We start from the raw sequence: 22,019 nt of genomic DNA on the forward strand, positions 1-22,019 counted from the left end.
TTAATTTAGGCTTAAATAGAGACTGGGAGTGGCTAAGTCATTATGCAAGGTAGCCTGTTTCCTCTTGTTTTTTCCTACCCCCCCCCCCAGATGTTCTGGTTTAACTTGGATTTAAACTTGGAGAGTGGTCAGTTTAGATGAGCTATTACCAGCAGGAGAGTGAGTTTGTGTGTGTATGGGGGTGGGGGGGATGTGAGAAAACCTTGATCTATGCAGGAAATAGCCCGACTTGATTATGTAAAGAGTTGTCACTTTGGATGGGCTAGCACCAGCAGGAGAGTGAATTTGTGTGGGGGGGTGGAGGGTGAGAAAACCTGGATTTGTGCTGGAAATGGCCCACCTGTTGATCATTTTAGATAAGCTATTACCAGCAGGACAGTGGGGTGGGAGGAGGTATTGTTTCATATTCTCTGTGTGTATATAAAGTCTGCTGCAGTTTCCACGGTAAACATCTGATGAAGTGAGCTGTAGCTCACGAAAGCTCATGCTCAAATAAATTGGTTAGTCTCTAAGGTGCCACAAGTACTCCTTTTCTTTTTGCGAATACAGACTAACACGGCTGTTCCTCTGAAACCTATTTCTAATTTTGCCACTGAAAAACATGTGGGGGGAGGGGAGGGAGAGGAAGGGGTAATACTGGACAGCTTTAAAGTTTGGGGATTCCAGGTTGAAGAAAATCAGAAAATTTTCATGTAAATGTTTGAAGAAAACCCCTAGAATTAATTGTTTTTTCATTGAACAAACTGTATTCTGACCAGCTTGAGATTGAGGAAACTGAAAGCTCTGTTAAAATAATACTGACCTGTGAGTGTTTGGGAGGATGCTGCAGGAATTTTAACGTCCCCTAAAAGAGAAAGGGAAGGGATCAGTCAAACATCCTGTCACTTCCCTCATTAGCAGGAGGGGCCAGCAATATTAAAGACCATCAGAGGCAAAGGGCAATCAGAGAAGCTCTGCATTCCCAGAGACCTTCTCCTCCTTTGCTAGCAGGTGTCTCAGCCTTCTCTAAAGTTATACTGGAGTTTTTCCACCTCACAAGGAATCTTGAAATACTTGAAGATAATTTCTGAAATTTCCAGAGGAGCCATAATCAAAGATCCTAAAAGTGCATTTAAACCACAGGACTTTTTTCAGTGGATTAAGATTTTTGCCATGGATAATGAAGATGGCAGAGCTGAGACACCTGATTTAATGTACATCTCCTGCCTCTGTCTGCCCCCAACACACCTAACTTCGATACCTGGGAAGTTCTCATGATTCAACAACCAGTTTGCACCGAGAGGATAATAGGTTTATAAGGGACAGCCAGCATGGATTTGCAAAGAACAAATGCCAAACCAACCTAATTTCCTTCTTTGACAGGGTAACTGATTTAGTGGATAGAGGGGAAGCAGCAGATATGCCATATCTTGATTTTAATAAGGCTTTTAACACAGTCCCTCATGACATTCTCATAAGCAAATTAGGGAAATGCAGTCTAAATTAAATTACTATAAAGTGAGTGCACAAGTGGTTGAAAGAGAATACTCAAAGAGTAGTTATCAGTGGTTTGCTGTCAAACTGGGAGGGCATATCTAGTGTGGTTATACAGGCGTCTGTCCTGGGACTAGTCAATATTTTCATTCATGACTTGTATAATGGATTGGAGAGTATGTTGATAACATTTGCAGATGACACCAAGCTGGGATGGGTTGCAAGAACTTTGGAGGACAGATTTAGAATTCAGAACCACTTTGACAAATTGGAGAATTGGTCTGAAATCAACAAAATGAAATTCAATAAAAACAAGTGCAAAGTACTCCACGTAGGAAGCAAAAATGAAATGAGACCTATATAATGGGGAATAACTGGCTAGGTGGTAGCACTGCCGAAAAGCATCTGGGGTTATAGTGGATTGCAAATTGAATATGAGGCAACAATGGGATGCAGTGCCAGTTGCAAAAAAGGCTAATAGCGTTCTGGGATGTATTAACATGAGTGTTGTAGCACTGATGAGGCCTCGGCTGGAGCACTGTGCCCAGTTCTGGGCACCACACTTGAAGAAAGCTGTGGGCAAATTGGAGAGAGTCCAGAGGAGAGCAACAAAAATGATAAAGGTTTAGAAAACTTCACCTGTGAGGAAGGTTAAAAACTGGGACTGGTTAGTCTGGAGAAAAGACGACCGATGGGGTAACCTGATAACAGTCTTCAGATATGTGAAGGGCTGTTACAAAGAGCACAGGGATCAATTGTTCTCCATGTCCGCTGAAGGTAGGACAAGAAGTAATTGGCTTAATCTGCAGCAAGGGAGATTTAGGTTAGACATTAGGAAAAACTTTCTAACTATAAGGGTAGCTAAGCTCTGGAACAGGCTTCCAAGGGAGGTTGCCCATCATTGGAGGCCATTAGGAACAGGTTGGACAAACATCTGACAGGATTGGTCTAGGTTTACTTGGGCCTGCCTCAGCACAGGGAGCTGCACTTGATGACCTCTCAAGGTCTCTTCCAGCCCGACATTTCAGCGATTCTATGAGCTTCAGTCACCACGACCAGCTGCCCAGAAGTTCTGCTTCAATGTCTTACATGTGATCCTACCTGGCCTCAAAAACGTCTTCCAAACCAATTTCCCATCTTTTCTGTCTTTCATGTGAAGCTTGATTTCCTTCTCCATATCCATCATGTAGAGCTCAATATATGACTGCTGGTCTGCAGGGCTTCTATAGCAGAGCTCCAGCTGCTGGAGTAAAGATAAAATGGCTTATGAGAGTCTCCCACCTCCGGCAGGAGCAGGAGTGAACGATGCTCATTGTTTGCTGTGTCCATTGTGGTCTCTTGGCTTATACTTAGATTGGAAGCTCTTTGGGGCAGGTCCATCTTTTTGTTCTGTGTTTGTACAGCACCTGGCATAAAGGGGTCCTGGGTGACAACTGGGTCTCCTAGGCACTACCACCATACAACTAATGCATAATAATAATTAATTGTTCAGCTCGTTTTGATGCCTCAGTGGAAGTAGAGGACAATTCTACTTACGTCAGGTGTTATCTTTAGCTCTGATGTACCAGACACCTCATACTGAGATCCAAAGTACAGCGCATTGGTCTGAGGAGGTTTGGGAATGTGCTTTGACTCCAACTTCGTTTCTTCTTCTTCAATGGCCTGTAAATTTCAAGCATTGTCATTTCTGAGAGATACAAACAGGAACCCCTGACAAACAGCTCTGCCTTCATTCAGAGCATCTTCAGTCGGAGAGGGAAAAGGCCTGTTGGGTCACCTTGTCCATTCCCCAGCCAAAGCAGGCACCTTCCCTACACTACGTTCTGCTGGGATCTGGTCCAGCCCAGCCAAAAATAATGCAGGTTTGGGGCTGTCACCATTTCCTGGCTGGGAACCTCTTTGAGAGCCTACCAGACCTCACTCTCAGGATGTGTTTCCTCAGACAAACCTGATCACCACTGAAAAGATGGAGGCCTCTGCTTCTGCTTAAAAATACGATGTGATCAAGTAAGGAAAGACTCTCACAATACATACAGACAAGGGAGCAGAGAGAAGGTTGCAAACAGCAATCTTAATTCTGGCATTCTCCAATGATGATTGACTTTGCAACCTTAACATTGTTCTTTTAATGTGTGTGTATTTTCCATCGTGATAACAGGCTATAGGATCTACAGACAATGTGGGGTGGCTCCTGGGGTTCTTACAGTGATCATGTGGTCGCAGCCACTGTAGCTAATGTTGAGTTCTAGCTGCCAACCTAATTCCCTCATTCCCTCGCTCAGAGTTTTCATTTTAACCTGGACTCTCCCGTGCCCCAAGGTGACATTTTGTAAAGAAGATTTTTCACTGCTCGGAAGCTCAGTTATACATGGAATATCCCAAGGTGGGGAATGAGACTCTGGAGAGAACAGCACCTCTTAGTGGGTGCTGGGGGGACCTGTCCTTTAGCTTCAGGAATCACTATGCTGCTGAGTGGTGTGGATATCACACCACGGCAAGCCCGGCCCTGAGCTATTCCTACCTGTCTGCTGCTGCAGACGGTGCCCCGTGAAGCTTGGTCACACCAACAATATAGTTCTCTTCATTTTTGCCTCCTGCTTGAGCCTCCCACGACAGATGAGGTATCTGTGCTGTGAGACCCCCTATCCATTGGGGTCCCACCCACATGCCTCCTGTTAGCTAGTGCTGTGCATCCCTCGGGAGCTCAACTCTCTCTCCCTGGGTACGTGCCCCAGCCCATCACGCACCACTATTAAAAACACAAGAAAACCTGGCTGCTGAGGTGCCTTCTATTTCAGTGACAGTCAGCGTGTAGGCCTCTGCCCTCTCCTCTCTGAATGATGCCGTGCTGCCTGGCATTTCACTGTGTACTTGGCTGTTTGGGTGTATTGATGTGGTTCATTCTCACTCTATGGTCATGCAGTGTCCCAGCAATCTTGGTGTTGGGCTCACTGTAGAAATAGGATTGTTGTTTTACCTTCTTGAGTGAGTGGTCATTGGGTATCAGGTAGAGATGGAGAGTTATGTCTGCAGCCCTGAGTGCCCGGTAGATCAGCACAAGGGAATGGACGGGAATAAATGTTATGGTCGAACGTATCTTTCTCCAAAGCACGCCGAGCTGGGAGAAGCTGGGATTCTCCAGGACAACACGGAAGACATAGATTCTCGCTGGAGTTTCCAGGGTCATGTGGCCAGCTTCAAAATGGGCGATTTTGCATGAACTTAAATCCCCTCCGTCTGCAGATGGGATAGCGAGGAGAATGAGATTGAAACACCCTGAGCTGGCAGCACCTGTACAATGACTTACACCAACACACAACAGCCATCCCAGATGCCTTACAAGTATAAACAACTGCAGGCCGTGCGCAGCCCTGCCATCGAATCGGGTGCAGAGAGACGGATGGAGTGAGGAGAAAGGGAAGAGAAGCAACAAAAGGGAGGGGGAGGAAGAACAGACTGTGAAAAAGCCAGGTGAGGGCTGGGAGAAGGGTACCCAGGGAAGGGGTCACTCGGGAGGCTTAAGAGACAGGAGAGATAACAAAAGCACAGCAAGAAGGAAACCAAACTATTTGCCCCCTGAATAGGAGAGAGAAGGGGAAGCTGTGGGTCTGGGCACAGGGCAGAGGCAGGGCATGGCCAGCGAGGGGAGATCAGGAGAGCTGGAGGAAGGAAGCACGGAAGCAGCTGGGAGGGCTCCTGGATATCACACAGAAGAGTTCCCCTGAAGGGAACCACCGGCCCAGGGAGTGATGGCGGGAAATGAAGCTTGCGAGATCCAGACAGGAAAATGGAGAGGTGGAAGGCCAGGGAAGGGAGAACCAGGGACAGGGACACAATGGCCTGAATCTCCTGTGGGCTTTCTCCCCAGCCCAGCCTGCCTGCTGGGTGTGTACTGGGCATGGAACCACTTCCTGCTGTCTTCCCCCAGCCCCCTGACACACAGAACCCCGGGGGTCTGCCACAGGCTCCCCCCATTCCCCTCCTCTGCTGCCCAGGGGGTCCTTGCACTCCTGTGTGACTGGCACTTGTCTGACGCTCAGGTGTTGGAGGATCTACCCACCATCCCCTGCAGGGGAGCCACACTCTCGTCAGGGTGCGGGATCTACACCCGAACTGGGCCGGACTGTGCTTGGCCCTGCACAGCGAGGAGGAGGAGAGAGAGGCAACCAGGAGCCTTCCTCTCGGCTGCCTGCTCCCCAGAGCAGGGCCAGGCAGAGTCCCTGCTTGTGCTTCTGTTTCTCACAGACCAGGGTGACAAGCCCTGGCAGCACAGACGGACCTCCCCCCACCCTAGGGGACCACTGGAGGATGTGCCTCAAAACCCACACTCGCCAGTGGAGCCGAGCTGGAGCAGGAGCCAGGCGGGGAGCGGAGAGCACAGTGCAGAGGCCCCTGGGCCCCGCACTCCCACAGTGCTCCAGGAGTTGCTGCTGCAGCTAGACCCCCCCAGCCCCACTGGCTGCAGACTGTGGCTCAAAGCCTCCATCAGCCCCTGACTCCAGCATCTAGCCCAGTGATGCCCCGTTTCTGCCCTACCTGCAAGGCACACGAAGTGGGGGAGGTGCACGGCTCGCACCGTGTCGGGCTCTGCCCTGATGTGGAACAGGGGGCCGGCAACCATCCACTCCTGCCTGGCAGATGGGCTCAGACTCTCCGCCCAGGAGCCATATTCATACTCGACGGTCACTGCTGCGCTCACCTCAAAGCCAAGCCCCGTTTCGGAGCAGTGGAAGGAGCCAGCACTGGGGATGCGAGCTCTGGGGGGTACAATGAAAACGCAGAGGTCAGGCTTGGACAGGGCTTCTAGGGCCACATCCTGCAGCACCCTGGAGCTCCTACCTGTAGACAGTCTTGTTCTCCTCTGTGCCTGGAACAATCTCTGGCGTTACCTCTGGAAGGATCTGAAAGACAGCGAGTTCCAGTAACTAGGGGCTTCATAACGGTTACTTCTTGTGACACGTGCACTCTGCCAGTTACGGTAACGCACTGAGTTCCCTGTCCCATCGCTGCAGAGCCTGGCAATGTGTTAACCAGCTGGATTCTGCTTGTCCCAGAAGCCCCATGTGACATTTCTCTGCCGCTAGATGCTCCCAGGCTGGCGGCTGGCTCAACAAGAGGGGAGGGTCTCACAGCCCAGGCTGAAGTCCCAGTCCAAACATCTGCACTGCTATTTTTAGCCCCAAAGCCCGAGCCCCATGAGCCCGAGTCAGCTGACCTTGCTCTGAGAGTCGGTGCCGTGGGTTTTTGATCACAGTGTAGACGTATCCTTAGGATGTATTTTGACAGGTTTCAGAGTAACAGCCATGTTAGTCTGTATTCGCAAAAAGAAAAGGAGTACTTGTGGCACCTTAGAGACTAACCAATTTATTTGAGCATGAGCTTTCGTGAGCTACAGCTCACTTCATCGGAAAGCTTATGCTCAAATAAATTGGTTAGTCTCTAAGGTGCCACAAGTACTCCTTTTCTTTAAGGTAGAAGAGATGTCCAACAATCCAGCCTGAGTGAGGCCTGAGCGTAATCTAGGGCAGGTAAATGTTAGATGGACACTGGAAGGGCTGATGGGGAATTGGAGAAGAATTACCGAAGACAACAACCAACAAGAAATCCTTGAAGATGCTTGAAAGCAGGAAGCCTGTGACAGTCCAGTGAGTCACCAAAGTATCAGGAAGTTGGAGCAATGCTGGACCTTGGAACAGTAAGAGAAACCGTGGAGAAATTGAATTAATTCCTTGCATCACCCTTCTCCAGAAGGTTTTGTCTGAGAGTTCTGAAGAAATAGAAGAAAAAATTGGCCAAGCTGCTAACAAAAATATGGGATCTATTATTTATTAATACACAGGAAACTTGGTTGTGAAACAAAGGAACAGCTCCACAACCTTGAAAAAAGGGGGCCGAGCGTATCATTTCCTTGCTGTTGTGGGTTTATGTCAAGTGTGTTATGTGCGTAGCAGACTTCAAAGCTTCACAATCAAGATTTTTATGTATTAATTTCCTAGGTTGTTGCAGTATTTGAACAGGGGTAAGGGGGAGACTTCTGGAGATGGTTTCAACCAATGGATGGATGGATGCATAGATGGGTGCCAGAGCTGTGCCACGGAAGTTCAGGAGCTGCTGCTGAAGATGGTGAAAATACTGAATAGCTGCTCCTCAAGTGGGCGCCATGTGTTCTGTGCACTGAATAAGGCAGAGGTTCGGTGGAAAGAATAGTATGTGATCATGGAATTGAAGACTGTATCATAATGGACGTGCACAAGGGGGGTGAATTACGTTTGCACAGACAACCTTATTTCTGGCATTTCCTAAGTAGCTCCAAAGGCCGAGGTGCTAGAGCTGTTCAAAGAAAAGGTCGCCAGAATTTTTTAACATTGGCAAAACAACATATATTCCCCTAGCCTTGTTCTCTGATATGGTTGAACCATTAAAAAAAAGAATTCAGCCTGAGGCAAACACAGGGGATGGAAAATTTCAGACCAAACGGTTAAGGTTTGGCACATTTCTAAGCTGTAACGGGGTATTACAATGGGAAGTTTTAGGCAACCTTAATACTGGATTGAGTTATCAGCCCTGCCTATCGCACTGATTGCTATAGAGAAGCTAGATCAGGAACTTCTGCTCTCTCTGTCTCATAACACAAGAAGAAGGGACATTGCGAACAGCAGAGCAGCTAACAAAAGGAGTTTGCCTGGGATCTGCCTGAGAGGAGGTACGTTAAGGGCTGCATTAAGGAGGCTGTGTTGGTGAGTATCTGAGTGTTTGTTGTGAGGACAGTGTGACTGTGTGCTGTGTGCTTGATTGGTTGTTTGAAAAGGGCGGGAACTGGGTGTGCTTTGTTCCAGGTGAGCCTTAAGTGGGCCTGACTGCATAAAAAGCCAGTCAGTTGCGAACCAGCTGAACAGCGAACAGCAGAGCAGCTAACAAAAGGAGTTTGCCTGGGAGTTCGCCTGGGGAGGGCCCACTGAGGCTTACATCTTGCCGGATTCTCTGAGTAATTACTACAACTCCTGAGGAAGCTCGTAGAAGGAAGGTAATATGGATGGGGGGTATTCAACTGTTGTGACCGGCACTGGATGTGCTATGTTTGTCTTTCTTCCACAGGACAGATGCGACTTTGTCTGTACAAAGTGCAAGCTGGTCTCCATACTGGAAGAGAAGGTTCAAGGTCTGGAGCAACAGGTATTGACCTTGCGTTGCATAAGAGAAACTGAAGATTTCCTGGACGGATGTCAGGATAGGCTTCTACGGGCACAAGGTTCTGAAGATTCAGAGCAGGCTGCACATTGGGGACGGAAGGATGGTGAAGAAATTTGGCATCATATGACCTCCAGAAGAAAAAAGGGGAACGTCCATGTACCAGCAGGCCAGATACAGGTAATTAACCATTTTCATGTTATCTCCACATGTACTAATGCGGAGAGTGGACCAGATGATACGTCTGAGGGAAGGGAGCAGAAAGAGACTCCGATTGAAAGGCATGAGATGCACTGTCCTAGGGTTGGGGGTTCCACGACCACCGCTCCCAAGAGAAGGAGGCGGGTGGTGGTGGTCGGGGACTCTCTCCTCAGGGGGACTGAGTCATCTATCTGCCGCCCTGACCGGGAAAACCGAGAAGTCTGCTGCTTGCCAGGAGCTAGGATTCACGATGTGATGGAGAGACTGCCGAGACTCATCAAGCCCTCGGATTGCTACCCCTTCCTGCTTCTCCACGTGGGCACCAAAGATACTGCCAAGAATGACCTTGAGCAGATCACTGCGGACTACGTGGCTCTGGGAAGAAGGATAAAGGAGTTTGAGGTGCAAGTGGTGTTCTCGTCCATCCTCCCCGTGGAAGGAAAAGGCCGGGGTAGGGACCGTCGAATCGTGGAAGTCAACGAATGGCTACGCAGGTGGTGTCAGAGAGAAGGCTTTGGATTCTTTGACCACGGGATGGTGTTCCAAGAAGGAGGAGTGCTAGGCAGAGACGGGCTCCACCTAACAAAGAGAGGGAAGAGCATCTTCGCAAGCAGGCTGGCTAACCTAGTGAGGAGGGCTTTAAACTAGGTTCACCGGGGGAAGGAGACCAAAGCCCTGAGGTAAGTGGGGAAGTGGGATACCGGGAGGAGGCACGAGCAGGAGCGCGTGACAGGGGAGGGCTCCTGCCTCATACTGAGAAAGAGGGGCGATCAGCAGGTTACCTCAAGTGCCTATATACAAATGCACGAAGCCTGGGAAACAAGCAGGGAGAACTGGAAGTCCTGGCACAGTCAAGGAATTATGATGTGATTGGAATAACACAGACTTGGTGGGATAACTCACATGACTGGAGTACTGTCATGGATGGATATAAGCTGTTCAGGAAGGACAGGCAGGGCAGAAAAGGTGGGGGAGTTGCACTGTATGTAAGGGAGCAGTATGACTGCTCAGAGCTCAAGTATGAAACTGCAGAAAAACCTGAGAGTCTCTGGATTAACTTTAGAAGTGTGAGCAACAAGGGTGATGTCGTGGTGGGAGTCTACTATAGACCACCGGACCAGGGGGATGAGGTGGACGAGGCTTTCTTCCGGCAACTCGCAGAAGTTACTAGATCGCAGGCCCTGGTTCTCATGGGAGACTTCAATCACCCTGATATCTGCTGGGAGAGCAATACAGCGGTGCACAGGCAATCCAGGAAGTTTTTGGAAAATGTAGGGGACAATTTCCTGGTGCAAGTGCTGGAGGAACCAACTAAGGGCAGAGCTCTTCTTGACCTGCTGCTCACAAACCGGGAAGAATTAGTAGGGGAAGCAAAACTGGATGGGAACCTGGGAGGCAATGACCATGAGATGGTCAAGTTCAGGATCCTGACACAGGGAAGAAAGGAGAGCAGCAGAATACAGACCCTGGACTTCAGAAAAGCAGACTTTGACTCCCTCAGGGAACTGATGTGCAAGATCCCCTGGGAGAATAACATGACGGGGAAAGGAGTCCAGGAGAACTGGCTGTATTTTAAAGAATCCTTATTGAGGTTCCAGGGACAAACCATCCCAATGTGTAGAAAGAATAGTAAATATGGCAGGCGACCAGCTTGGCTTAACAGTGAAATCCTTGCTGCTCTTAAATACAAAAAAGAAGCTTACAAGAAGTGGAAGATTGGACAAATGACCAGGGATGAGTATAAAAATATTGTTCGGGCTTGCAGGAGTGAAATCAGGAAGGCCAAATCACACCTGGAGTTGCAGCTAGCAAGAGATGTTAAGAGTAACAAGAAGGGTTTCTTCAGGTATGTTAACAACAAGAAGAAAGTCAAGGAAAGTGTGGGCCCCTTACTGAATGTGGGAGGCAACCTCGTGACAGAGGATGTGGAAAAAGCTAATGTACTCAATGCTTTTTTTGCCTCTGTCTTCACGAACAAGGTCAGCTCCCAGACTATTGCACTGGCCAGCACAGCATGGGGAGGAGGTGACCAGCCCTCTGTGGAGAAAGAAGTGGTTGGGGACTATTTAGAAAAGCTGGATGAGCACAAGTCCATAGGGCCAGATGCGTTGCATCCGAGAGTGCTAAAGGAGTTGGCGGATGTGATTGCAGAGCCATTGGCCATTATCTTTGAAAACTCATGGCGATCGGGGGAGGTCCCAGATGACTGGAAAAAGGCTAATGTAGTGCCCATCTTTCAAAAGGGGAAGAAGGAGGATCCTGGGAACTACAGGCCAGTCAGCCTCACCTCAGTCCACGGAAAAATCATGGAGCAGGTTCTCAAGGAATCAATCCTGAGGCACTTACACGAGACGAAAGTGATCAGGAGCAGTCACCAAGGGCAAGTCATGCCTGACTAATCTAATTGCCTTCTATGACGAGATAACTGGCTCTGTGGATGAAGGGAAAGCTGTGGACGTGTTGTTCCTTGACTTTAGCAAAGCTTTTGACACGGTCTCCCACAGTATTCTTGCCATCAAGTTAAAGAAGTATGGGCTGGATGAATGCACTATAAGGTGGGTAGAAAGTTGGCTAGATTGTCGGGCTCAACGGGTAGTGATCAATGGCTCCATGTCTAGTTGGCAGCCGGTATCAAATGGAGTGCCCCAAGGGTCGGTCCTGGGGCCGGTTTTGTTCAATATCTTCATAAATGATCTGGAGGATGGTGTGGATTGCACCCTCAGCAAGTTTGCAGATGACACTAAACTGGGAGGAGTGGTAGATACGCTGGAGGGTAGGGATAGGATACAGAGGGACCTAGACAAATTGGAGGATTGGGCCAAAAGAAAACTGATGAGGTTCAACAAGGACAAATGCAGAGTCCTGCACTTAGGACGGAAGAATCCAATGCACTGCTACAGACTAGGGACCGAATGGCTAGGCAGCAGTTCTGCGGAAAAGGACCTAGGGGTGACAGTGGACGAGAAGTTGGATATGAGTCAACAGTGTGCCCTTGTTGCCAAGAAGGCCAATGGCATTTTGGGATGTATAAGTAGGGGCATTGCCAGCAGATCGAGGGACGTGATTGTTCCCCTCTATTCGACGTTGGTGAGGCCTCATCTGGAGTACTGTGTCCAGTTTTGGGCCCCACACTACAAGAAGGATGTGGAAAAATTGGAAAGAGTCCAGCGGAGGGCAACAAAAATGATTAGGGGTCTGGAACACATGACTTATGAGGAGAGGCTGAGGGAACTGGGGATGTTTAGTCTTCAGAAGAGAAGAATGAGGGGGGATTTGATAGCTGCTTTCAACTACCTGAAAGGGGGTTCCAAAGAGGATGGCTCTAGACTGTTCTCAGTGGTAGCAGATGACAGAACAAGGAGTAATGGTCTCAAGTTGCAGTGGGGGAGGTTTAGGTTGGATATTAGGAAAAACATTTTCACGACGAGGGTGGTGAAACACTGGAATGTGTTACCTAGGGAGGTGGTGGAATCTCCTTCCCCAGAAGTTTTTAAGGTCAGGCTTGACAAAGCCCTGGCTGGGATGATTTAGTCGGGGATCGGTCCTGCTTTGAGCAGGGGGTTGGATTAGATGACCTCCTGAGGTCCCTTCCAACCCTGATATTCTATGATTCAATGAAGTTTAAAATGTAGCAAATTCAAGGCTGATAAAAGGAAAGACTTTTTCACACAGTGAGTGGTTAGCTTGTGAAACTCCCTGGAACAGGAAGTCACTGAGAACAAAAACTTAACGGGATTCAAATATGGTGTGCACATTTATATGGCTATCAAGAATATCCAGAGCTGTCATAATGAATGACAACAAAACCAAAAAAACTTCAAAAACAGTCTCCAAGGAGAGACTGCTGAATTGGAATTAATTTGCAAATTGTATACAATTAACTTAAGCTTGAATAGAGACTGGAAGTGGTTGAGTCATTATACAAAGTAAAACTATTTCCCCGTGTTTATTCCTCCCCCACCCCCACTGTTCCTCAGATGTTCTTGTTAACTCCTGGAAATGTGCTGGAAATGGCCCACCTTGATTATCACTTCAAAAGGTTTTCTCTCCCGCCACCCCACTCTCCTGCTGGTAATAGCTCATCTTAAGTGATCACTCTCCTTACAGTGTGTATGATAAACACCCATTTTTTCATGGTCTGTGTGTATATAAATCTCCTCACTGTATTTTCCACTTTATGCATCCGATGAAGTGAGCTGTAGCTCACAAAAGCTTATGCTCAAATACATTGGTTAGTCTCTAAGGTGCCATAAGTCCTCCTTTTCTTTTTGCGAATACAGACTAACATGGCTGCTCCTCTGAAACCTAACGAAAATCTTGTCTGCTCTGTCGGTCCCAGGATATTAGAGAGATAAGGTGGGAGAGGTAATATCTTTTATTGGACCAACTTCTGTTGGTGAGAAAGACAAGTTTCAAGCTACACAACTCTTCTTCATGTCTGGGACAAGAACTCAGAGATAACAGCTAAAAAGAAAGTGGAACAGATTGTTTAGCATAAGTACTTAGCACATATTGTAAGGGACCATTCCAGGTAGAGTGACCCGTCAACACCTATGCAGTCATAGGACAAAAGAGGGGGGTTAATGGGTTACAAATTGTTGTAATGAGCCATAAAGCCAGTGTCTCTGTTCGGTCCATGATTTTTAGCTTGTTTCAAAGTACTCAATTTAAGCTCCCAGGTTCCTCTTTTGAAAGGGTCGTGCAGGTTTCCTTTGAGGATGAGGACTGAGAGGTCAGCTATGGAACATTCGCTTTGTGAAAAGTGTTTGCCCACAGGTCATGTGGTGTTTTTGTCTTTTATCATTTCATCACTCAATCATCATCATTTTATCAAGACTACCCCTCACTGGAGCTGAATTGTCTGTACTCTAACCAAAATGACTAGTTAAGGAGGCCAGCCAACAACTCTCCGACACCATAAAGAAGACCCCACACCAAAATTTATCCAGGAATTTGAAGATATAATCAAACTCTTCTCCTAACAACTTGAAGAGAAACTCTACAAACTTATCCCCCAAGAACCCACCCCAGGACCTTCTACAAGCTTCCCAAGATACACAAACAAGCAGGGGCAGCGAGTTATATGGGTCTGTGGTGCCCGTGCTCCAGCAATATTCAGGGCCTGGGGGCCCGGGTCCACCAATGTTCGGGGCCGGGTCTCTCCCTCAGCCCCGCCTGTCACCCTCAGAACCTCCCCCAGCCCCACCTCCTGCCCCATGCACCTGTCCCGGAGCGTCCCTGCCTGCGCCCTGGGCAGCGGGTAGCTGCCCTGTCACTGCGCTCCCTCGCTGGCCACTGCCATGGCCAGCTACAAAAGGGAGTGGCTCCAGAGGCAGGCTGTGGAGGTTGGGTGGAGGTTCAGAGGAGCCTTGGTCTTGCTTTGAGCAGGGGGTGGGACTAGACGACCTCCTGAGGTCCCTTCCAACCCTGAGATTCCAGGATTCTGTGAGTGAGTGAGTGACTGCAGCAGCTCAGGGAGCCCCAGGTGGCTGCTCAGCTGCTCTGGGCCTTTTCTGTCCTTTCGTCTCCTCCGCTTTTCTTTTCTTTTGCTAGTTTCCCTTGTGTGTGGCTATAGCCAGGGCACTCTGACACCCCCCACCCCACGCTTTCTCCTCCCCATCTCCACTTCGGGGCAGGGAGAAACAGGCTGCAAACAACTTCACTGCTTCTCCTCCCCCCCTTCCACTCCCACTGAGCCACCTGCTTTCCCCTCTGTCTCCCTGGGTGCAATGTGGCCTCCTGCTGCCCCATGGCCAGCCAGACTCCTCGCTGCACCTCCCGCACATGAGCGGCTCCTTTCAGGGCTTTTCCCGGGGTGCAGCGTGACGTCTCTCCCTGCCCCCAACTCTCTCCGGAGTTGAGGGTGGGGAAAGGTTTGTTGATTGTCAGTTTTCCCTCTGAACTCTTGTCACGCTTGTTTTTGAATGAGGGTTTCTTGCTCCGGGGAAGTGTAACCCCCGGGACCTGAGAGGGGCCCTTGGAGCACTTGCAGTGACAGTGGTGCGGGTTGAGTGTCCTGCTGGAGGGAGGGGGGGCTCTTCCCCCGGAGCTCGCTGCTGCTGGTGGGGAGAGGGCTGGGGGGAGTCCTCCTCTCTGGCCCCAGCCCCGGGACAGCCTGCCTGCATCCCAAACTCCTCATCCTTGGACCCACCCCGCAACCCTCACGCCTGCACCCCAACCCTCTGCCCTAGCCCTGAGCCCCTCCCACACCCCAAAACCCTCATCCCCAGCCCCACCCCACAGCCCAAACCCCCAGCCAGAGCCCTCACTTCCCTGCACCCCAACCCTCTGCCCTAGCCCTGAGCCTCTCCCACACCACAAATCGTTCATCCCCAGCCAGCGCCCTCATCCCCCCCACACTTCAACCCTCTGCCCTAGCCCTGAGCCCCCTCCTGAACCCCTCATCCCTGGCCCCCCCGCAACCCTCACCTCTGCACCCCAACCCTCTGCCCTAGCCCTGAGCCTCTCCCACACCCCAAACCGCTCATCCCCAGCCCCACCCCAGAGCCCTCATCCCCCCACACCCCAACCCTCTGCCCTAGCCCTGAGCCCCCTCCCAGACCCCAAACCCCTCATCCCCAGCCCCACCCCAGAGCCCTCACCACCAGCCAGAACCCTCACCCCCCCCACAACTCCACATTGTGCAATATAGGGTACCTGTTAAACACTTACTGTTTCCAGTCCATTTTTACATTATTTTAAAAAATATATATCGGCTTACAAGGCAGGTGTTGGGGGTGGAGGGGTGGAACTTGGACCCGTTCTGGGCACCACCAAAAATTATACAAACCCGCTGCCCCTGCAAACAAGGGAACCCAGGCAGACCCATCATATCTGGCCACGGCACTCTTACTCTTCGGGGGGCTGGGGCACATGACTTACGAGGAGAGGCTGAGGGAACTGGGCTTGTTTAGTCTGCAGAAGAGAAGAGTGAGGGGGGGTTTGATAGCAGCCTTCAACTACCTGAAGGGGGGTTCCAAAGAGGATGGAGCTTGGCTGTTCTCAGTGGTGGCAGATGACAGAATGAGGAGTAATGGTCTCAAGTTGCAATGGGGGAGGTCTAGGTTGGATATTAGGAAACACTATTTCACCAAGAGGGTGGTGAAGCACTGGAATGGGTTACCTAGGGAGGTGGTGGAATCTCTATCCTTAGAGGTTTTTAAGGCCTGGCTTGACAAAGCCCTGGCTGGGATGATTTAGTTGGGGATTGGTCCTGCTTTGAGCAGGGGATTGGACTAGATGACCTCCTGAGGTCTCTTCCAACCCTGATATTCTATGATTCTGTGAAAGAATATCAGGACTCAGAGGAGCCAACCTCAAACCATTCACCACACAAAGAGCCAGCTTCCTCCAGGACACAACCGACTTCCTCCACAAACTCAGCAACATTAACAGTCTCCCTCAGAACAGCAGCCTTGCCACCATGGAAGTCACTTCCCTATAAACCAACATCCCTTGGAATGACAGCCTAGCTGCCTGCCTCAAATTTCTACATGACAATGGACAGCCCTCAGAGATCCACCCCAAACACATCACCAGATTCATCCATTTCATCCTCCCCCAGAACAATTTTACATTCCACAGCAAACACTGTACAAACCATGGGAACAGCCATGGTGTGAGGATGGCTCCCCAATATGCCAATCTCTTCATGCATTTCTGGACAAAGGCATCACAGAACCAAAGACAGACCTAAGACACATCAATGATATTTTCATCCTCTGGTCAGACAACTTAAACTCCCTAATAGATTTCCACCACAACTTCAACAACCACCACCCCTCCATTAAACTCTCTCTGGAACAGCTCCACACCAGCATCATCTTCCTGGACATCACGATCAGCTTCAGCAATGGAACCCTACAGACAACTGTATACCCCCGGATCACTGCACCTACCTTCATAGATCCGGTAATCTGCTGCAACACACCAAGATATGTGTTATCTACAGCAGGCATTCAGATACCACAGAATATGAGCAGAGGAGAAAGTCTGGGATATACACCTTAATACACTCAAAAGCACCTTCACCAAAGAAGCACATTCCACCAGAGAAGTAGATCACATCATGGAATGGACCCAAATACCCACCCAAATACCCCAAGAGAACCTGCTTCAACACAGCAATAAAACCTCCTCCAACTGCATACCCCTAGCTGTCACCTATCCAGGGCCGTCCTTAGGCATACGCAGCATACGCAGCTGCGTAGGGCACCAAGAAATTTGGGGTACCAAATTGCCCCAAATTTCATGGTGCCCTAGGTAGATGCATGCTGCATACACGGCAGCACCAGCCCTGGCGACCAGCCCTATCCCCCGGCCGACCCCCCTGCGGGCTGTGCCCACTGCAAGGGGCAGGGCCATCCCTGGCGGGGCGGGCCCGGACAACTCCCTCCGCCCCACCTTTTTCCCTTCCCCCCTCCTCTGCCCCCAGCCCGCCCCCATTTCACCTCTTCCCCCAGTGACCCCACACTCACTGGCAGCGGCGGGAAGTGGTGCAACCTGGCCCCAGCCCGCTCCCCTCTGCCAGCTCCCAGCTACGGCGCTCTGCTTCCCACCGCCGGTGAGTGCGGGGAGGTTGGGGAAAGGACGCCCCCCGCACTCACCGGCGGCGGGAAGTGGAGCGACGATGCCTCAGCCGTGTCGCTCGGGGGGTGTTTGTGTGTTGAGGCGGAGCAACCCGGTGAGTGTATGTGGGGGATCCCTTCCCCCAGTCCCCCTCCCCTGAGCGACATGGCTGGGGCCAGGGCGAGGGAAGCGGAGCGGGCTGCTCCCGGCCCCCCACTAATCTCCCAGGCCACTCTGGGCCTGTGGGACCCCCAAAAGTGCCCCCCACAGCTCCTGCCTCCCAGACCCTGGGGTGAGGGCTTAGGGCCACACACAGCCCCCCCTGCAGGGGGGCTGCGTAGGGCACCCAAATGGCTAGGGATGGCCCTGCCTATGACCCCACACTGAAAACCATGCGGGGTATCATCAAATAACGACAACTCATACTTGATGGGGACCCCATCCTGAAAGAAATCTTTCCGGAACCCCTACTTCTAACCTTCAAACCACCCCCCCCACTTCTCCAGGCTCATCCTCAGAAGCAAGTTCCCCACAGACCAGGACACGCCAACTCAAAGTGGCAACAGACCCTGCCAGAACAACAGCTGCAAAACCTGCAGACATCTCCACTGCTTCAATGATCAACAACCCACACAACACACCTTTCAAGATCCATATGATTGGCATGTGTAGGATCCAGCATGTGGTGTACCTCATCCAGTGCACTAAATGCCCCAATAACCGCTCTGTGGGTGACACTAGACAGTCACTGCACTCTGGAGAGAACTTACACAGGAAAACGATAAAAGACAAAAACATCCTCTCACCTGTGGGATCACTCTATATCTGATCTATCCGTCCTCGTCCTCAAAGGAAACCTGCACAACACTTTCAAAAGACGAGCCTGGGAGCTTAAATTCATAACTCTGCTGGACACTAAAAATCATGGACTGAACAGACACTGGATTTATGGCTCATTACAACAATCTGTAACCCACTAAAACCCCCACTTTTATCCAATCACTGCGGAGGTGTTAACGGGCCACTCCACCTTGAAGGATCCCTTACAATAGGTGCTAAATACTTATGGCTCAACAATCTGTTCCACCTTCTTTTTAACTGGTTTCAGAGTAACAGCCCTGTTAGTCTGTATTCGCAAAAAGAAAAGGAGGACTTGTGGCACCTTAGAGACTAACCAATTTATTTGAGCATGAGCTTTCATGAGCTACAGCTCACTTCATCGGATGCATACCATGGAAACTGCAGCAGACTTTATATACACACAGAGAATATGAAACAATACCTCCTCCCACCCCACTGTCCTGCTGGTAATAGCTTATCTAAAGTGATCATCAGGTTGGGCCATTTCCAGCACAAATCCAGGTTTTCTCACCCTCCACCCCCCCACACAAATTCACTCTCCTGCTGGTGATAGCCCATCCAAAGTGACAACTCTTTACACAATGTGCATGATAATCAAGTTGGGCCATTTCCTGCACAAATCCAGGTTCTCTCACCCCCTCATCCCCCTCCCAAAAACCACACACACAAACTCACTATCCTGCTGGTAATAGCTCATCCAAAGTGACCACTCTCCCTACAATGTGCATGATAATCAAGGTGGGCCATTTCCAGCACAAATCCAGGTTTTCTCACACACCCCTCCCACCCCCATACACACACAAACTCACTCTCCTGCTGGTAATAGCTCATCCAAACTGACCACTCTCCAAGTTTAAATCCAAGTAAAACCAGAACATCTGGGGGGGGGGGAGGAAAAAACAAGGGGAAATAGGCTACCTTGCATAATGACTTAGCCACTCCCAGTCTCTATTTAAGCCTAAATTAATAGTATCCAATTTGCAAATGAATTCCAATTCAGCAGTTTCTCGCTGGAGTCTGGATTTGAAGTTTTTTTGTTTTAAGATAGCGACCTTCATGTCTGTGATTGCGTGACCAGAGAGATTGAAGTGTTCTCCGACTGGTTTATGAATGTTATAATTCTTGACATCTGATTTGTGTCCATTTATTCTTTTACGTAGAGACTGTCCAGTTTGACCAATGTACATGGCAGAGGGGCATTGCTGGCACATGATGGCATATATCACATTGGTGGATGTGCAGGTGAACGAGCCTCTGATAGTGTGGCTGATGTTATTAGGCCCTGTGATGGTGTTCCCTGAATAGATATGTGGGCACAGTTGGCAACAGGCTTTGTTGCAAGGATAAGTTCCTGGGTTAGTGGTTCTGTTGTGTGGTATGTGGTTGTTGGTGAGTATTTGCTTCAGGTTGCGGGGCTGTCTGTAGGCAAGGACTGGCCTGTCTCCCAAGATTTGTGAGAGTGTTGGGTAATCCTTTAGGATAGGTTGTAGATCCTTAATAATGGCTAAGTCATTATGCAAGGTAGCCTATTTCCCCTTGTTTTTTCCTACCCCCCCCCCCCCCAGATGTTCTGATTTAACTTGGATTTAAACTTGGAGAGTGGTCAGTTTGGATGAGCTATTACCAGCAGGAGAGTGAGTTTGTGTGTGTATGGGGGTGGGGGGGTGAGAAAACCTGGATTTGTGCTGGAAATGGCCCACCTTGATTATCATGCACATTGTAGGGAGAGTGGTCACTTTGGATGAGCTATTACCAGCAGGATAGTGAGTTTGTGTGTGTGGTTTTTGGGAGGGGGTGAGAGAACCTGGATTTGTGCAGGAAATGGCCCAACTTGATTATCATGCACATTGTGTAGAGAGTTGTCACTTTGGATGGGCTATCACCAGCAGGAGAGTGAATTTGTGTGTGGGGGGGTGGAGGGTGAGAAAACCTGGATTTGTGCTGGAAATGGCCCAACCTGATGATCACTTTAGATAAGCTATTACCAGCAGGACAGGGGGGTGGGAGGAGGTATTGTTTCATATTCTCTGTGTGTATATAAAGTCTGCTGCAGTTTCCACGGTATGCATCCGATGAAGTGAGCTGTAGCTCACGAAAGCTCATGCTCAAATAAATTGGTTAGTCTCTAAGGTGCCACAAGTACTCCTTTTCTTCTTTTTAACTGTTACCCTGCTCTGAGTTCTTTGCCCAGACCTGAAGAAGAGCTCTGTGCGTAGCTTGATAGCTTGTCTCTCTCACCAGCAGAAGCTGGTCCAATAAAAGATATTACCTCCCCCACCGTGTCTTTCGAATAAAAATATTGGCAGGGATATTAAACCTTGTGCTTCAGGGCTTAGACCAATCTCTCACGGTTAGGGACCAGGATGCGTCCTAATGTGGGGGCAGATTACCCCACAACTGCCTCCTGTGGGGTTCTTCCTCCTTCCTCAGAAGCACCTGGCAGTGGCCATGCTCAGAGACAGGATCACTCAGGTCTGATCCAGGTTGGCAATTCCTGTTCTCCTGACCTCTATTATTGTCACATTTCCTTTGTGTCCCGCAGTGGGAACTGTTAAACTAACTGACATGTCTTTGACTGTGAGAAAACAGCCCCTTACCACTCCGAAACACCTGTTGCATTTTCCCTTTAACACGACAGAGTATCGAAACGAAGCCACTGCTCTTCTTGCTTGTCCTAGAGAGGGAACACAGATAACATCACATATTGAAAACTGTGTCTGTCGGGTGATATTTGTGTTTCTAGAGCCAGTATAAGGCCGTGGCGTTCACACTCTGGGTGCTGGAGCTCAGCACAGCACAGGGCTCCCCACCCTGAGCTGGCAGAATTTTCTTAGAACAGGTTTTACATGCAGAGTGGGGTGTCTGTTAGGGCAGACTGGGGTTGCAGGCACTCAGGGCTCCCCCACAACCAGTGCGCCTGCCCCACTCCCCATGAGCTCGTTCTGCTGGGAGAGGCTGGAGTCGGATTTGGGCTGGGATGCTCCGGGTCAATGCCCCAGTCCCTTCCCTTGTGGTGGAATCTTGTGCTTCAGAATCAAACTTTTCATTTAAATTAGAAAATCAAGCCTCTAGCCCCCGTGGTTACAAAGATCAACTTCAAAACATGGCCCAGGTGAACCCGACGCCGTGATGTCTGCCTGAGTCTGCCCACAGCCTGAAACAACAGCTCTGAGAGGGGCAGGAGTTCCATGTTCACATTCACAGGAAGGGGGGCAAACGGTGAAGCTCTCAAGATGACAATTTAAAGGGTTGACACCAATAACCGTTTCACAGCTCAGGAGAGGAGAGGGACAAGCATACAAGGAAGAGCTGCACAAACTATGCGACTGGAAGACCATTTTAGTCTCACAGCTGGGTGGGTTTTGGTTGTGGGAAGCAGCGCTGGAAAGTGGGGGGTCATGGCCCCCTCCTTTTAAAAGTGAGAAGGTCACGCCCCCCTTTTTAACATGGGCTTGTAGTTTGGCTGGGCAATACCGCCCACTTTTCCCCAAACTACGCCATGTTAAAAAGTGGGGGGACATGTCCCCCTGATACCACCCAGTTCCAGCACCTGTTGCCCCCCCCCCACTTCTACAAAGATTCTGGTGCTCTTGGTTGTGGGTGGAGGATGGTAGAATATCACAGTCTACCCTCACCTCGCAATGAACCCTGGAAGTAGGAGAGGGCTCCCCACAGCCAGTGTTTCTACCACCCTTCTGTCTGGGAGAGGCTGGGACTGGAGTACCTGA

The 22,019-nt window shown here is 49.8% G+C and overlaps 1 protein-coding gene across 4 annotated transcripts in view; it reads right to left on the bottom strand.

Annotated features, from left to right (window-relative positions):
* LOC125622874 (caspase recruitment domain-containing protein 8-like) overlaps positions 1 to 22,019 on the bottom strand; it is a 33,284-nt gene that overhangs the window by 5,384 nt on the left and 5,881 nt on the right. For 2 of the 4 annotated variants that reach the window (XM_048821418.2, XM_048821416.2), the window contains 7 exons: positions 20,889 to 20,965; positions 6,313 to 6,374; positions 6,010 to 6,230; positions 4,451 to 4,710; positions 3,010 to 3,135; positions 2,575 to 2,716; positions 803 to 844 (listed from right to left, as the gene is read on the bottom strand). In XM_048821418.2, the coding sequence (XP_048677375.1) occupies positions 803 to 844; positions 2,575 to 2,716; positions 3,010 to 3,135; positions 4,451 to 4,710; positions 6,010 to 6,230; positions 6,313 to 6,374; positions 20,889 to 20,965 (930 nt within the window). The remainder of the gene's footprint in view (positions 1 to 802; positions 845 to 2,574; positions 2,717 to 3,009; positions 3,136 to 4,450; positions 4,711 to 6,009; positions 6,231 to 6,312; positions 6,375 to 20,888; positions 20,966 to 22,019) is intronic. The other 2 variants (XM_048821417.2, XM_048821419.2) reach the window with 2 other exon arrangements.

The sequence above is a fragment of the Caretta caretta genome, chromosome 15 (assembly GCF_965140235.1).
Source record: "Caretta caretta isolate rCarCar2 chromosome 15, rCarCar1.hap1, whole genome shotgun sequence".
In the NCBI taxonomy this organism is placed as follows: domain Eukaryota; kingdom Metazoa; phylum Chordata; order Testudines; family Cheloniidae; genus Caretta; species Caretta caretta.